Source organism: Hypomesus nipponensis, chromosome 8, assembly GCF_054491055.1.
Source record: "Hypomesus nipponensis isolate SF chromosome 8, ASM5449105v1, whole genome shotgun sequence".
In the NCBI taxonomy this organism is placed as follows: domain Eukaryota; kingdom Metazoa; phylum Chordata; class Actinopteri; order Osmeriformes; family Osmeridae; genus Hypomesus; species Hypomesus nipponensis.
This window is the reverse complement of record NC_140368.1, coordinates 4,949,495-4,964,918: the sequence shown is the minus strand read 5'-3', so window position 1 is coordinate 4,964,918 and position 15,424 is coordinate 4,949,495. Positions and strand designations below refer to the sequence as shown.

General features: G+C 48.9%; 2 protein-coding genes across 6 annotated transcripts; both read right to left on the bottom strand.

Annotated features, from left to right (window-relative positions):
• Positions 1 to 1,796: 1,796 nt before the first annotated feature.
• LOC146274836 (tomoregulin-1-like) lies at positions 1,797 to 8,245 on the bottom strand. Of its 5 annotated transcripts, XM_084703134.1 has the most exons (12): positions 8,015 to 8,245; positions 7,489 to 7,700; positions 6,377 to 6,486; positions 5,902 to 6,031; positions 5,666 to 5,692; positions 5,387 to 5,480; positions 4,706 to 4,860; positions 2,950 to 2,997; positions 2,670 to 2,790; positions 2,420 to 2,581; positions 2,193 to 2,308; positions 1,797 to 2,083 (listed from the first exon to the last, which is right to left on the bottom strand). In XM_084703134.1, the coding sequence occupies exons 2-11, from the start codon at positions 7,643 to 7,645 to the stop codon at positions 2,224 to 2,226; spliced, it is 1,089 nt and encodes a 362-aa protein (XP_084559260.1). In that variant the 5' UTR covers positions 7,646 to 7,700; positions 8,015 to 8,245; the 3' UTR covers positions 1,797 to 2,083; positions 2,193 to 2,223. The 5 variants fall into 5 exon arrangements, with proteins under 5 accessions (XP_084559260.1, XP_084559259.1, XP_084559261.1 ...); XM_084703133.1 differs by having other exon boundaries at positions 1,797 to 2,308; positions 8,015 to 8,244; XM_084703135.1 differs by having other exon boundaries at positions 1,797 to 2,308; positions 5,387 to 5,477; positions 8,015 to 8,244.
• A 1,061-nt stretch (positions 8,246 to 9,306) lies between these two features.
• tmem200ca (transmembrane protein 200C, genome duplicate a) lies at positions 9,307 to 14,187 on the bottom strand. The gene is made up of 3 exons (XM_084703281.1): positions 13,975 to 14,187; positions 11,398 to 11,869; positions 9,307 to 11,257 (listed from the first exon to the last, which is right to left on the bottom strand). Exons 2-3 carry the CDS (start codon positions 11,794 to 11,796, stop codon positions 10,100 to 10,102), a joined length of 1,557 nt encoding a protein of 518 aa, XP_084559407.1. The 5' UTR covers positions 11,797 to 11,869; positions 13,975 to 14,187; the 3' UTR covers positions 9,307 to 10,099.
• Positions 14,188 to 15,424: the final 1,237 nt, after the last annotated feature.

Sequence of the window (15,424 nt, the reverse complement as noted above, 5' to 3'; positions counted from 1 at the left end):
CGGTGTAAAATGACTCCTGTACATAGCAGAGAGATGTGTGTATTTGGGAAAGTGGAAACCCCCTTCTCTGGTCTTTCTTTCATCATCTCAATCAGCTCCCCTTCTGTCCCGGACCTGCTAATTGGATAACGCTCTGCCTGTTTCAGAACTTCAGGCGGGAAGAACGTTCCGTCCATTCTGTCTTCTTCTCTTTAGGACTCCATAGATTCTGTGGAGACCTTTACATGGCTCATCCAGAGAGCTGGAGTGGAGCGTGTGCAAGGGATGCCACATCCCTTACAGAATTGTACCCCCCCACACCCCCACGTCATATCGATACTAGGTGACTATTGTAGCATTAGAGTGTGCTGACAAACAGAGATCATAAGTCTTATGACCCATTATGGAGCTTATTCACTTTAGTGTTTTTCTCGGCCTGCGACCCATGAAGTAATCCACATTTGATACTGTGAGGGATTGATGTCCAGCCCCTGCCTGTGTGATAAGGCCTCGTGTGATGGGGAGGGCATGTGCAGGTTATCTTTGGTGCGTCGCGTCACCTGGGCTGCGTTTGATCAAAGAACAGATGCAGGGAAGAGTACCGTCACTGCATTTCTGCTGGGAATATCTGCGGTGGGGCGCTAAGCTGGTAATCAGGGCAGCTCAGGGGAAACTCCCATCCCTGACTCCTCCTCTCGTTATAGTCTGAATGTAACACACCCTATAAGCAGCCTATTCCACTCCTACATCAACAACATAGATACAGATCAGTTACTCTACAACTATCAAGGCATTATAATGAAGGGAGTGGGGGAGAAGAGGGAAAGGGGGTGGTGGAGTAACCTCACTGTGTCTCTTTCCAAAATACCAAGAGGTCAGGCCTTTTGTTGCCTAGCAACCAGCGCAAGTGGATCCTTTTTTTTTTCCAGGGAGGGGGGTGAAGGGAGGTGTGAGTAAGGGGTCCTGCTGGGTAGGGGAGGAGAGAGGGGCGTGCAGGAGGAGAAGTGGAGCAGGGAGGCAGACGGGGAGGGCTTTAGATGTGGGGAGGGCAGCTAAGAGGAGAGATGGTCAGACAGGAGGTGGGGAGGTTCTTCATGGGGGTGTGGGGATGAAGAAGGGGGGTCGTCACAGGGGGGCAGCACAGCTCCTAAACCTACCCCACCAGCTGTTGTCTATGAATATACCCCTAAGCGTGGGCAGTTCTATAATTGCCCCCCCCTGTGGTTCTCTTTGCACTTCTCTGCCCCCACAATTCTCCCAGAAGAGAGTTAGCTCTTCCTCCGACTTTCGCAGCGTGACACAGGGTTTAACATCGACTTCTCCTTGTGACTCTGTCATGTCAACTCCTGGTTCGTTTTAGAAGTCTCTGCATTCCAAAGAGCCAGTTACTCAATCACATGTCTTTCTAGTCTGTTTAAAAAAAGACAAATGCTCTCGGAACTGACCCTTTTAAGATTTAAGATTCTCTGTCTCCCTCTGCTGTTCTGCCATAACCTCTGGGGCCTGCATTAGCGTTAGGATTATAGATGTTTAGTGCTAAAATGCTGCTTAATTGGTTGAACTGTGGAAGATCCCTTAGGTCATCTACAAAGTGAACAAGCAGCTTTAGTTTAGAGGAATTTAATACTATTTAATACTAACTACTGTACATCACTAAACACAGCTTCACAGTTCATGCAATTAGATTTAGCTTCGTTTAAGACTATTTTTCCAACATGAGAAACAACAACAACATCAACAAGACCAACACTGGGACACTGTAAACAAACAAATTATAAAAACATTTAAATAATTGGCAAGTTAAAAACATTTCTTCCCTGGAACGGCATACTAGCACATTAACAAAACAAACAGCACACGGGAGCCCGCCTCATTCATAGAAAAACAGCATTTGGTATTCAGGTGTACAAAATTAAAGATGAAGTCGATTTAAGAGATATGAGAGAAAAGTGTCCGTGGATAATGCCTGTTGTGTTGGCACAGAGGCTGCCGCACAGCGGCACAGAGAGAGAGGACAGGAAGAAAAAAATGGCTGTCCTTTTTCTGCCTGTGGAAAAATAAAAGACTGACGTGTTCTGATGCAGCAATCTTGCAAAAGTGACTGCTGCACTTGTCCAGAGGAGAAATAACAGAATAAGGCCCCAATTAAAAACAGAGAAAAATTTAAAAAGAGGCACAAAACTATCATTATCAAAATGCAGTTCTTGTCGTACCAAAATGTGTAGGAAAGAAAGACACCAGAAGTTACATCATCCTGGAAGAAGTGCCGGAGGGGAAGTGACCTAGGTGTTGCTTCTGTCTCCGCCCCCTTTTGTTCTGGTTACACCGCCTGTTGTGGAAGAATAACACATCAGTTCCCAGTAAACTGAGAGCGAGCTATCCTTGTCTATGGGTATCTGGGTGAATCTTTTAGCGTCAGCATTTAGAACAGTTCCCACACCTGGTGAAGCACATAACCACGGCAACAATGACAGCGATTTGGACGGCTCCTATGATGGCTGCAATGAGGACGTAGTGCAGCTTCTGACCACTAGGGACAACATAGAGGATGTTGAAGTCCTGGATTTCCTCACACTGGAGGCCCCCATAGCCTGGCTCACACCTGGGACACACACACAGTTAGACCCACCCACACATATAATAATAACAGTGAATAACAGGCATGTCATCGTCCATTCATACAATCTTACCGGCAGGTAGGGAGGTTCTGTATCATCTCACAGTGGCCGTGCTCACAAAACTGGGCGTAATCATCTGAACAGGGTGAGGGACTTCCTCCATACACCTTGTCCTCCTCTGGTCCTGATAGGTCTGTACAGGGAAACAGGAAGCAGTCATAGATGTGGAATTAGAATTAGAGTTCCAATTAGCTTGGAACTCTCAGTACATCTCTATGGTGACGTCATGTCACATGGTACAGATCAGGGGAAAGAGTGTCCAAAAAGAGTGTGTGTGGGCAATCGCTCCTACCAAAGAGTTCAGGTTTGTTTTTCACCACCTCCTCCTTCTTTCCTTTCTCTGAAAGCAGAGGAAACATGTTCAAGAGAAAACGTTACATGTGCCTCAGTCTCCATCATCCTAAGTAGACGGTCAGTTTGACTGAGCTTTCATTGGATCTGATCTGATTTTTCAGTCGTAAGAAGTTGTAGAAACATTATGAAGCTAAACTTTATCAAAATTTCACGGGTCATAATCTCAGTGATTGTGTGTGTGTGTGCGTGTGTCTGTGTAACTCCAACAGCACCCGGGGGTAAAACAGTGACACAGTTACATTAACGCTTCATCACATTACTGTACTGCAGCCAGGACCAGCTCAGTCAGTCACACACACACACAGACTCACACTCACACACACACACACACACACACACACACACTCCTGAGCTACATAACTAGGACCAATGCAGAGCAAAATCAGTCACACACACACACACACACACACCCGTTGATGTATCCTCATCTCTCCTGGGAAGACCAGCTCAGAGATGTGTGAACGTCCCTGACAGACAGGGATGGTAATGTGTGCATGGAGCAGAGCTACCAGGAGAGCGGAGGGGTGGGAGGGAGGGAGGGAGGGAGGGAGTGAGGGAGGGAGGGAGGGAGGGAGGGAGGGAGGGAGGGAGGGAGGGAGGGAGGGAGGGAGGGAGGGAGGGAGGGAGGGAGGGAGGGAGGGAGGGAGGGAGGGAGGGAGGGAGGGAGGGAGGGAGGGAGGGAGGGAGGGAGGGAGGGAGGGAAGATAGACAGCCATGCTTGTCTGTAGTGAGTGTATGTGTGGGTATGTTTGTGTGGATTTCACGACTGCTAGAGCTTTCAGCCTGCCTAGTCAGCAGAAAGGTCCCAGCAATGACTCGGTGATGGAGGGTTTTACGACTATAACTCTGACTAGTGCTGCTGTTCAAACACACATCAGGACGCACACAACACCAGCGTAGCTCTCTGATCGATGGGGATACGGGAGGAGAGACCTTTCAGCCTGGGAACAGTGTTTCTTTAAGGGGATCCCCAGCTCAACTGTCAGCTACACTCAGGGCTGACTGAGTCAGACTAACTGCTGATCCACCTGCCTTTATCCTAGCTGTTTGGTTAAAAGCTACTACATAGTTGATGTGACATTGTGGACCTAGTCAGCCAGGCAGATGAATAGTTTATGGGGAGAGACATGGAGTTTCACCTGGATCAGTTCCATTCGGTCAACATGCTGCTGCTGGCTTTTACAGACCCTACAACCCTACTGGCCTGCTTTCTTTCTTTCTTTTACCCTTCCCCCTCCCTCCCTCCCTCCTCTTATGCTCCCCTCCCTCCCTCCCTCTGCCCAGGATGAGTGAGGTCTTCCTGGAGGCTGGGGGGCCAGATGTTTGCTCACTCATTCATCCGAACGTGGCCCATCTCAACAAGGTCAGCTCTTCATACAACTTACATGAGCAGGGCGCAGGTCTGGGACTGCTGCACTGTACTGTATTTTACTGTACCGTCTTATACTGTCCTTACTGTACAGTTTTATACAGTACTGTACTGTACTATTTTATACTGTACACTACTATTTTATGATGTACTCCATTGTGTTTTACTGTACACTACTGTTCACGAACACAACAGGGATGGTTGATATAATGGTACCTGTCAGGACATAGTAATAACAGTAGCTTCTCCTTGTGTGTGTGTGTGTGTGTGTGTGTGTGTGTGTGTGTGTGTGTGTGTGTGTGTGTGTGTGTGTGTGTGTGTGTACCTCTCCCTGGACAGCGTCCCACATGCTTGATGTCGATCCTGGCCTGCTTGTGACAGGAAGCCTCTTTGACATGACAGGGCGTGTCATACGAGTTACCGTCTGTCCCACACACTGGGTTGTCGTTGTGACCGCTGCACACGATGTTACACATACACCTTCACACACAGAGCACACACCGTTAACACACTGTTACACATACACCTTCACACACAGAGCACACACTGTTAACACACTGTTACACACACACCTTCACACACAGAGCACACACCGTTAACACACTGTTACACACACACACCTTCAAACACAGAGCACACACTGTTAACACACTGTTAGACACACACCTTCACACACCGTTAAGACACTGCTACACACACCTGCACACACTGTTAACACACTGTTACACACACACCTTCACACACCGTTAACACACTGTTACACACACACCTTCACACACCGTTAAGACACTGTTACACACACCTTCACACACCGTTAACACACTGTTAGACACACACCTTCACACACCGTTAAGACACTGTTACACACACCTGCACACACTGTTAACACACTGTTACACACACACCTTCACACACTGTTAACACACTGTTACAGACACACCTTCACACACTGTTAACACACTGTTACACACACAGAACAAACCCACAGAAAAGGTTCAACACTCACGGCTCATCCTCCGAGTCCTCATCACACTGAGCTCCGAACTTGCAGCTGCCACACTTTGATGTCTTCTTTCCCCCTCGCCCAGACCCCTCCTCTTCTGGAGGGAAAGAGACAAAGGGAGTGGGGGAGAGTAAGACAGGGAGGTAGAGAGAGTCAGTCTTTCAAATGTGAGAATAAACAGCAGGTCAGACTCAAGACTTCCAGTCAGCTGTGCGAGCTCCATCCAGTCTAAACCTGATCAGGTCTGGACCAATATAGAGACATAGGGCTGAGGTTCTGTACCTGCGTCTCCAGATCCTGAACCTCCTTCTGAGGTGAGAGAGAGAGAGAGAGAGAAAGAGAGACAGAGAGAGAGAGAGAGAGAGAGAGAGAGAGAGAGAGAGAGAGAGAGAGAGAGAGAGAGAGAGAGAGAGAGAGAGAGAGAGAGAGGGTTAGACTGCCTTTCCTTCCTTCAACACTTCCTTCAACATTGACACAGAACAATAACGTTTTGGAGTGTTTGAATGTGAGGTTCTGACCGGAGAAACAGGCTCCTTCAGAGCGCAGGGAGAGGTTCCTCTGCTGTTTGCACGCCGCCCGCCGCAGGAAACACTCGTTCTGGTAGGTGTCTCCATTGGAGCCACACACCGGGATGTACTTCTTATGGCACTGAGGACGGGGGACAGGAGAGACCGACGTGACCGAGACAACCAGGTCATGAGGACTACAGACAGCCTGAGAGACTATGGAGATGCAAGAGCTCTCTGGTGTGTGACTGGCTGGAGGGAGGTGTGACTGAGGGAGTCAGGTGGCTGAGCGGTTAGGGAATCGGGCTAGTAATCAGAAGGTTGCTGGTTCGATTCCCGGCCGTGCTAAATGACGTTGTGTCCTTCGGCAAGGCACTTCACCCTACTTTCCTCGGGGGGAATGTCCCTGTACTTACTGTAAGCCGCTCTGGATAAATGGACTAAATGTAAATGTGTCTGAGCGAGTGCGGCTCTCTCAGGTACTCACGTGGAACTGGCAGACACATTTGAGGTCGGCTCCGTTCTCTCTGCAGGTTCCTCCGAACCGACACGTTCCTGCGTCACACACTCTCAGGTCACTCTTCTTCTCTGACAGATCTGAGAGAGAGAGAGAGAGAGAGAGAGAGAGAGAGAGAGAGAGAGAGAGAGAGAGAGAGAGAGAGAGAGAGAGAGAGAGAGAGAGAGAGAGAGAGAGAGAGAGAGAGAGAGAGAGAGAGAGAGAGAGATGGTCTACAGGACTAAAGCAATATTCTGTAAATGATTGTTCATCCAAAGAACTCCCAGCCTGTGTGAGCAGAGTGGTTGCTAAGGCCTCAGCTGCCAGGAGACCCAGGCCTCTTCAGAGGACTAATTATGGTCTGTTTCCAGAGAGAGCCATAACCACAGGGAATAAGAACGTGTCGGAGACAGGTACATACAGGTGCTCAGAGCATGGGGACGTGGATCACACACACACACCCTCCACATACATACACACGGCACACATACACCCCCATACATGCCACACACACACACACTGACCCTTTAACCTGAGCCTTGTCCCGATCACAATGACCCCGATGGTTGACCTAATCAATACAGGTCAGCGGTGATGCCTCGCCAACTAAGAAATAATGAGTAATGGTTTCTTCTAGAGAACCATAGAGAACTCAACCAGCTAACCAAATATGATAGAGCTCTTTAGTGTGTATGGTTCCTTCTGAAGAACCACAAATGACTCCTTAAGAGAACCCAAAGTGCTAGTATACAGCCAAAATATTAGGCAAACCATCGATAAACCATGTCTTATTGTTCATTATTCATCTGATTTAAAATGCTGAGAAACCTGAGCTGTGAAACTCTGAACAAGTGGATAATATTTTTGAAACAAACAGTGAACTAACAGAGCCAGGTCTTTGTCCCCCGTCAGGGTCTACGAGACAATTTAAAAGGCAGCTTTCTCAGTCAGCCAGAAAGGACCGAAGGCTGCCAGATGTTTTGTCAATTATTGAGTAAATGGTGATGTCTGGGTTTTACTACTTGTCAGTTGCCAGCTATACGAAAATACGTGTTTGTTTACAAAAATAAATATATCGATTCAGTACTTGAGTTTTCACTCACCGAGGCAGTCCTTGTCCTTCCCCGGGACACACTCTCCGCTGTGGAGGTACGAGGAATCCGCTCCGGGTAGCGTGGAGAACAGCAGCACACATAGGACGGAGGAGAGTAGTCGGCCCAGAGAGTCTCCGTGACCCGGGGGTTGGTAACCGTTGGGCATGATGCTAACTTGCTAGCTAACGGTGTTGAAAACAACAGCGATACGGTCCGTAGTACTGCAGATCACAATAACGGTATCCTCATTCAGCCCGACACAGAAAGAGATGGACCGCGCGTGCAGAGAATGTGGTTCAACAGCAACGTTTTTGTGTATCTTGTTCAGTTTTGTCTCAGTTTATGAATACGGTTTCATTATTGCAGAATAAGGAACGTCTCCCGACCCGGCAAAATGACAAAGATCATTTCAGCAATACTATCTCACAAACATCGCAGACAGGCCCACTGATATCTGCGTATTTTCTCTATTGATCGAACGTCTGGGCTGTCGCGCTGGGTGTGTAAAGGAGAAATTAGACTGTTGCAGTTTTACCTTTTGACGTGTCTCAATTTCATCCCAGAGTCAGAGCGGTATAAATATCCCTCTCAAACGCTTTCTTCCTTCATACCACTCAATATTGCATTTAAGTATACAAAATAATCGGTGCTATTCTTGCAATTTAATCACACAATGTCAAAGGATTTGTGAATCAGCATCAACAAAGGACCCCGGTGATGCTGAAGGACCGGATGACGTGTGGAGACCACCCCCAATCGGCGGAGCGGCTCTCGTGCTCTGCTGTGGGGGGTAAAGACCTAGTGAGAGAGGGGGAGGGTAAGACCTCTTCAGACATGGCAAACATTCATTTTAACAATCTGATCCTAAATACATTTGGATAATATATGTAAGCAAAGCAGATATAAACTCCCAGTGTATTTATGACCAAATTCAAACTAGTGTCTAGATCAAACTACACACGTGTAATACCCCTCCTCTCTCTCTCTCTCTCTCTCTCTCTCTCTCTCTCTCTCTCTCTCTCTCTCTCTCTCACACACACGCAAGCGCGCGCGCGCACACACACACACACACACACACACACACACACACACACACACACACACACACACATACACTGCTAGTATGAGTCCCGTACTGTCCAGAACTATAGACTTTAGGGATAACATAAAAGGACTGTAGTGTTGTGTGATGAAGATGAACATAGTCATGACTACGGTGTTACAGGAGAAACACATGTGCAGGTTATAATGAGGGAACTGTAGCGGTGATATAGGCCCTGGTTTTGGTGTGAGGTACACAAGTGTTTGGGATGTTCAAACGTGTTTAATGATTAGAGCATGGCTACTGGCTTACCATTTACGCTGAGCTTTCAAAAAAAGAGCTAAACCCAATAGGTTCATGATTGATGTGATTCAATCATCCACCAGTAGGTGACGCTCACAGCGTCCTTTTCGTAGTGCTCATTTTTTATTTCAGTCAAACAGGCCAGAGAAGCATAGAAACCTTAGAACTCAATTTGCAGAGTCTGAAAGACACCTACACCATGCACAGAGCGTCACACGACGAACCTAATGCTATGCTATACATGTACAACGCCGTTATTAACAGACAGCAACATTTTAATTGAAACGTAGGCTACTGTATAGCCGCTGGTGTGGTATGTAAATTGTTCTTCCGCCACCACTAGATGGCGCTAACAGACCACGAGTCCCAGTAACAAGCACCGCACAGCTGGCGGACGGAGGGAGAAGAGAGGAGAAGCTTATTGTATTTCAGTCTCCATCGCTGACACACACACACACGGCACGGCACGGTAGATCCACATGTTTATTATTAGACAGAACAGGTCACAGGGGACAGGACAAGCTGGTTTCTGATTGGATAGTTGAAACCAGTTACAGTACATATTAGTGAGAATTACTGTTCAGGATCCTCTCCAGTACTTCAGCTGTGCTTGATTCAGATTGCTTGCTTCACCTCCACCATATAATACTGTCAGAAATGCATAACCCACCCATCGAACATGTCAGGGAGACAAATCAAACATCCTCTCAATGGATGAGATAAATTCATCTCAAAGAAATGAATTCAATAGTCACAGACTGCAGGTGGGCTGCTGACCTGCAACTCAGAGGCTACTGTGTGGTGCTAAGAACAAAGCTGGATACATGAACAGATTGCTACAACAACAGGCTTCAATGTCCTTTCTGTTTGGATGTGACATGGACTTTGATATTACAATGGCTAGAGTGACTTACCTGCTACTTTGTGGAAGTTCACCGGTTGCCAGGCAACCATACAGTCTGTTCATCTCTGTGTTTGAGAGGTGACTAGTGCTAGTGAATGACAGTGCATGAATCTCAGGCAGAAGCTAATATATAGACTCCCTAACAAGCAAGACAGGCCAAACAGCATACGTACAAGTTCAACAGCATACAAATATTGAAACATCGGTATTTAAACTATGTAGTTTAGTCAGTGCATACATGGACGTGTTGTCTTCTAACACTCAGACAGTTAGAGATGAGGAACAACGTGACATCATCTAACCCCATACATTTGGCCCCTCCCTCTCAGGTATCACCCGTCACCTTTCCCAGGTATTCCGGTTCCGAAGCTTCAGGTTCCAGGCCCCTCCCCCTCTTGTCCCAGGCATTCCACCTCCTGTGATTGGTCAAGCCCCGAGTCCGTCCGAGAGATTATCTGTAGCTTCTCTTTGTTGGAGTACTTCCGTTTTCCTGCTCCCTCTGAAGCCTCACTTCCTGCTTGGCTCTCTTCCTCCTCGCCAGCTTCCAATGACCTCTGACCTCTGTCCAGAACAGTCATGTGACTGAAGGTAGCCAACTCACTGGACTCGAACGACTCCCCCCCCATGCTCCCTAGTTTAGTATAACCCGTGCAGCTGTAGCTGTCTAACCGGGGGCAGCTCAGTCTCCTGGAGCGGTCCACTGCATGGCCGGAGGGGGGGGAAGCGTTGAGGGAGAGGTGGGAGGCCGTGGGCCTGTGGGTTTGGTCAGGGGAGGAGGGGAGGAGCCGGGCCTGGGAGCCCTGTGTCACTCCCGTGAGGCTGCAGCTGCTCCTGGAAACCTCTACCCAGTCCTGAGTCCTCCCCGTCTGCACCTTCCCCTCTCCATCGCCCCCAGGACCCTCTAGGCCCGCCCTGTTCCTCCTCCCTGCCTCAGCCCTGGCTGACGGCCGGCGCTGGTGCTGCTGGCTGGAACGATGGGAGGAACGGGTCAGGGGCAGGGTAAAGGAGTGGACAGAGGGGGCTGCTGAAATCACACTCTCCCAGTGCCGAGGGCTGGGGGAGGGGGGAGAAGAGACTGAGGAGGGGGGAGGAGAGGGGGGGGGCTGGTGGGGAGGGGTGGGGGGTGCCAGTCCACGCTCCTGACAGATGCTATAAACAGCGTCTGTGAAGTGGGGCTTCTCCGTTTCTGTCCCCCCCAGCCTTGTCAGAGATGATCCTGATGGTGACCCCTGACCTTCTTCCTCCTGTCCTCCCCCATGCCCTGCCCCCCCTTGGGGCCACGATGTCCTAGCCAATAGGGCAGCAGCATAGGCAGCGCTTGACTTCCCCTCCAAACCTTTTGATTGGACGTAGTTGACAAAGCCATTGAGTGGTGAGCAGTCTTTGCGCAGGCTGTGGACGTCGATCACCGTGGAGTAGATGTCTCGGAGATTGATTATTTTGGTCTTTTTGTCTCGGTCCTCGTGCAGAACAGCATTGGCACAGATGAAGAGGAAGATGCCAATTCCCATGATGAGGGGTCCTGTCACCTGCCAAAACGCAGACACTGATTACTCACAAAGATTGCACACACAGTTTAGACACACATGGTACACACTAAATTCCACACATCTAATACACACACATCAGTCTGATCTGCACACACACTCAAAGTAAGTCTCCAGCCTACCTTCAGCATGTTTGAATAGAGGTACTTATCCAGGAACTGTTCCAGGAAGCTGCGTGGTGCCTGGACAGAGTTTGTGCCATTAGTCCCGGTGAAACCGGTTGAGCGGTTCACCAACTCCTCACCCACCGCTGCCACCCTGGTGGGTCCTGGGTAGAGAAGGCTGTCCCGAGGCCAGTATCCCAGGATGGCCATGGTCACGCCCACCAGCAGGATGACCAAGCCCACAGCAGCAACCAGCCCGGAAAGGGAGCAGAGCTGCAGCTTCCCCTGAACCACCACCACCTCGTTCCTCCTCTTCTTCCTGGCCTTCCTCTTCCTCCGGTTTTCCGCCCGTGTCTTGGAACGCAGAGAGTCTTGCCGGCGTGCATTGATACGCAGCAAGCCCCCTGTGGCGATCATGGTCACCACCTCACTGCCCACTCAGCTGGCCCCGCCCACACAGCTGACAGACAGGCTGTAGCTCTCACTCAGCCTGGAGGAGGGAGGCGAGGAGGAGGGAGAGAAGGAAAGAGGGGGAAAGAAGTAAAGACACATGAGAAGAGGGACAACAAATGTGAGAGGAAAAAAGCGAAGCAGGGAAGAGAAGAAGGGGAAAGAAGGACGTAGGAGAGGGAGAAAGTAGCAGGGAGGGGAGAGCAGCATGTAGGGGAAAGGGGTAGGGAAGCCGGGGGGAGGAGAGGAGGAGGGAAGCAGGGAGGAGAAGAGGAGGGAAGCAGGGAGGAGAAGAGGAGGGAAGCAGGGAGGAGGAGAGGAGGGAAGCAGGGAGGAGGAGAGGAGGGAAGCAGGGAGGAGAAGAGGGAAGCAGGGAGGAGGAGAGGAGGGAAGCAGGGAGGAGAAGAGGAGGGAAGCAGGGAGGAGAAGAGGAGGGAAGCAGGGAGGAGGAGAGGAGGGAAGCAGGGAGGAGGAGAGGAGGGAAGCAGGGAGGAGAAGAGGGAAGCAGGGAGGAGGAGAGGAGGGAAGCAGGGAGGAGAAGAGGAGGGAAGCAGGGAGGAGAAGAGGAGGGAAGCAGGGAGGAGGAGAGGAGGGAAGCAGGGAGGAGAAGAGGAGGGAAGCAGGGAGGAGGAGAGGAGGGAAGCAGGGAGGAGGATGGGGAAAGAAGCAAGGAAGAGGTGAGGGGGAGAAAAACAGGGAAGGGAGAATTGGAGGAAAGCAGGGAGGAGAATAGGAAGGAAGCAGGGAGGAGAATAGGAAGGAAGCAGGGAGGAGAATAGGAAGGAAGCAGGGAGGAGGAGAGGAGCAGGTTGGGGAGATAAGCCGGTGAGGATGAAAGGAGAAGAGGGAAGGGGAGGAAGGAGAAGGGGAGAGAAGCAGAAATGAAGGAGAGGGGGAGAGAAGCAGGAAGGAAGAGAGGAGCAAGGAGGAGAAGGGGAGAGGAGCAGGGAGAGGAGAGGGTGAATGCAGAGTGAAGCCTACTGTCCTCTGTACACTTGGTGACGGCTTCACATGTGGGAGGAATTAGATATCAACTGGGTTAGCACGCTCACACACACGCACACAAGCACGCACACACACACACACACACACAATGGATCAGCTGATGATGAGTGTCTTTTCTGTTCTCCAAGATCAAGAGGCTTTTAACGCCTACATCTTCAAACAGACAAACACACACAGGGGCCTGTTCAGTGTAAAGCACTATTGACAAACACAAACTGACTAACCAGTTGGAACAGTTTATGGTTGCTCAGGATAAAACAGCGGCAAAGGGGGGGAAAGGGGGGGGGAAAGAGATATATAGAAATTGAGAAATAGAAAGGGGGCAACAGATACATATAGAAATTGAAAAATAGAAGATGGGGGGGGCACTGGCCACTGATCAGTCATCTCCTGTTCCAACACAGACCAGTATATTCTGTAGATACTCACTCTGTGTACACATACACACAGCTGAGGTGTGTGTTTAATGACAGGGAAAATTAGTCCATTAACAGTCATTGACTCCTGGTTTAATGGGTTTTCTACAGACACTCAGAACCTCCGCCCGCAGTCAGCGGGAAACAGCGCTATGTACCAGAAGCCAAGCAAGACTAATAAGCTAAATTAATATTTTCTTTGCTAATCTCACAGGCCTATAACTAACAGCACCAAACTAGACAAGACCTGGGGTAGCACTGATAAATACATGTGTCCATCCAGAAGCCACAAACAGTTAGCTACGCCACTGGGCTATGGTTATGATGTATGTTATGTTCTATCAGCCGGGCTGTCGGTCTGCCTTGACTGCCTTTATAAAGCGCGCACCCACATACACTCACAAATAACAAAACGGAGAAATTAACGCCTAGGTGTCTCTTGTGGGCAGTTACGCCTGTGCGGTGCGCGCGAAGAGCTGTGTGCTACATGTCTGAACCAAGAGACGCACCGTGAGCACGAGCTGGCGCACGCATGTTGCCAGACATTCATCATTAGTTTACCATGTTTGTTCTGAACATGTATTCTTAATATTTAAACTGTATACATAGGCTAACAGTCTATGTTGTATATCCACAACGTTAAACAAACTGAGGTGTTTCATCCCCTTTGGCGCGAGCGTCAGGCATGAGCCAACCACTGTAAAACCACGCACGAGCAGCTCACCATTAAGGAAAATTCCATTCCGAGATAGAAAGTTATTCTCTACACGTCGCTGTAGGAAATACACCGTTGTTATGTAAGTCCACTTAGGGGAAACGGTCCTGCGGTTGGTAAGCTGTGTGTGATCTTGCCCAGGCTCTAGTCCATCTGTTCACCTGCAGCGGTAAAACCTCTCCCGCTTCTCTCAACGCGCCCGCGCTCATTCTCCGGGGAGTGCCTGTCTTTCAGTGAGCCGCGCGCTGCTGGGTGAGTTTATTTTTTTGCCACAGGGAGTTTTGGAGCTGGCGCGCGGAGTGGGGGAGATGAGCTCTACCACCGTTGTTGCTATGATACCACGGCACAGCAGTCATCGAATGAAACTGCTGCAGGATTTGAATCATTGGCTTCTACCCATAATCGTTCACGTGGTAACCAATTGTTGATCCCCAAAGTGGGGGCTATATGGTGGGGTAGCGTGAAATAGAGGTGGAGGCAACGGTGACCCCTCTGCCGGACCAGGGTTTGCCGGTCAACACTGCAGCCAAATACGCCCTGCTACCCTCACAGTCAGGCAGTCATCCGACCTGCCAACCTCTGGAATAAACCCAATCCTAAACTAAGCTATATCCACCTACACCTGTGACATTGGCATGTCCATACTTTTTTGACTGGGGTGGCCAGTCACTGACTTATGCAGGGGTGGCATAAAGTATGGACACACACACATCTGAACAGCATACATGTATTGTGTTTCCACTACCCTTATCTACTTTAATTACTAGCATTGTCTTCATTCTAGTATATTTAAAAATAAATATACCTTCCAATCACAATAGAACAGAGTGGCACCATACAAATGTAACATAAATCAAGTTTAAATTATTCTTAATGCAGGCAGTGCATTTTCTGCAAGGGGGGCATTTCTGCCAAACGCAGCCCTGCATATTTTGATAGCGGTCATACGAAAGGTTAAGAAAATATTTTTGAAATAGTTTTGATTAACCAGTTTAAAAAAGTTTCCAAATATAAAAAAATGGGTGTGAAACTTTTTCCACATCTGGACCTGATAGCTGTTGTCAGGGTGCATTACATGGCAAGGCCAAATGCAGCCCTGCCCTGAAATGCACCCCACCTATAATTGATGTTTTGTATATCCTAACATCAAATGATTCTTACTGTGTATTGAGGGGAGTACTATGAGTAACCACAGCAGGTTTCGGGCATCGAGCCCTTTCCTAGTCAAGCTAGCAGGGGGTGCATTTCGTGGCAAGGCCAAAAACAGCCCTGCATATTTTGATAACTGTCATCAGGTTGAAAAAATATTTTAGAAAGAAAGTTTTGAAAAAACATTTTCAAAAGGTTTACAAATATATATTTTTATAAGTTTCAAAACGTTTTCTTCAAAACCTTTTTTCCCCACATTTGGACCTGATAGCTGTTCTCGGGTACATTTCGTGTTGAGGCCTAATGCAGC

Coding starts and splice junctions, on each gene's coding strand:
- LOC146274836 (XM_084703134.1), bottom strand. CDS start 7,645: ATGCCCAACGGTTACCAACCCCCGGGTCACGGAGACTCTCTGGGCCGA. Junction 6,487..7,488: donor GAAGGACAAGGACTGCCTCG/GTGAGTGAAAAC, acceptor TCTCTCTCTCAG/ATCTGTCAGAGAAGAAGAGT. Junction 4,861..5,386: donor GAGGACTCGGAGGATGAGCC/GTGAGTGTTGAA, acceptor CTGTGTGTGAAG/GTGTATGTGTAACATCGTGT.
- tmem200ca (XM_084703281.1), bottom strand. CDS start 11,796: ATGATCGCCACAGGGGGCTTGCTGCGTATCAATGCACGCCGGCAAGAC. Junction 11,258..11,397: donor TCTATTCAAACATGCTGAAG/GTAGGCTGGAGA, acceptor GCGTTTTGGCAG/GTGACAGGACCCCTCATCAT.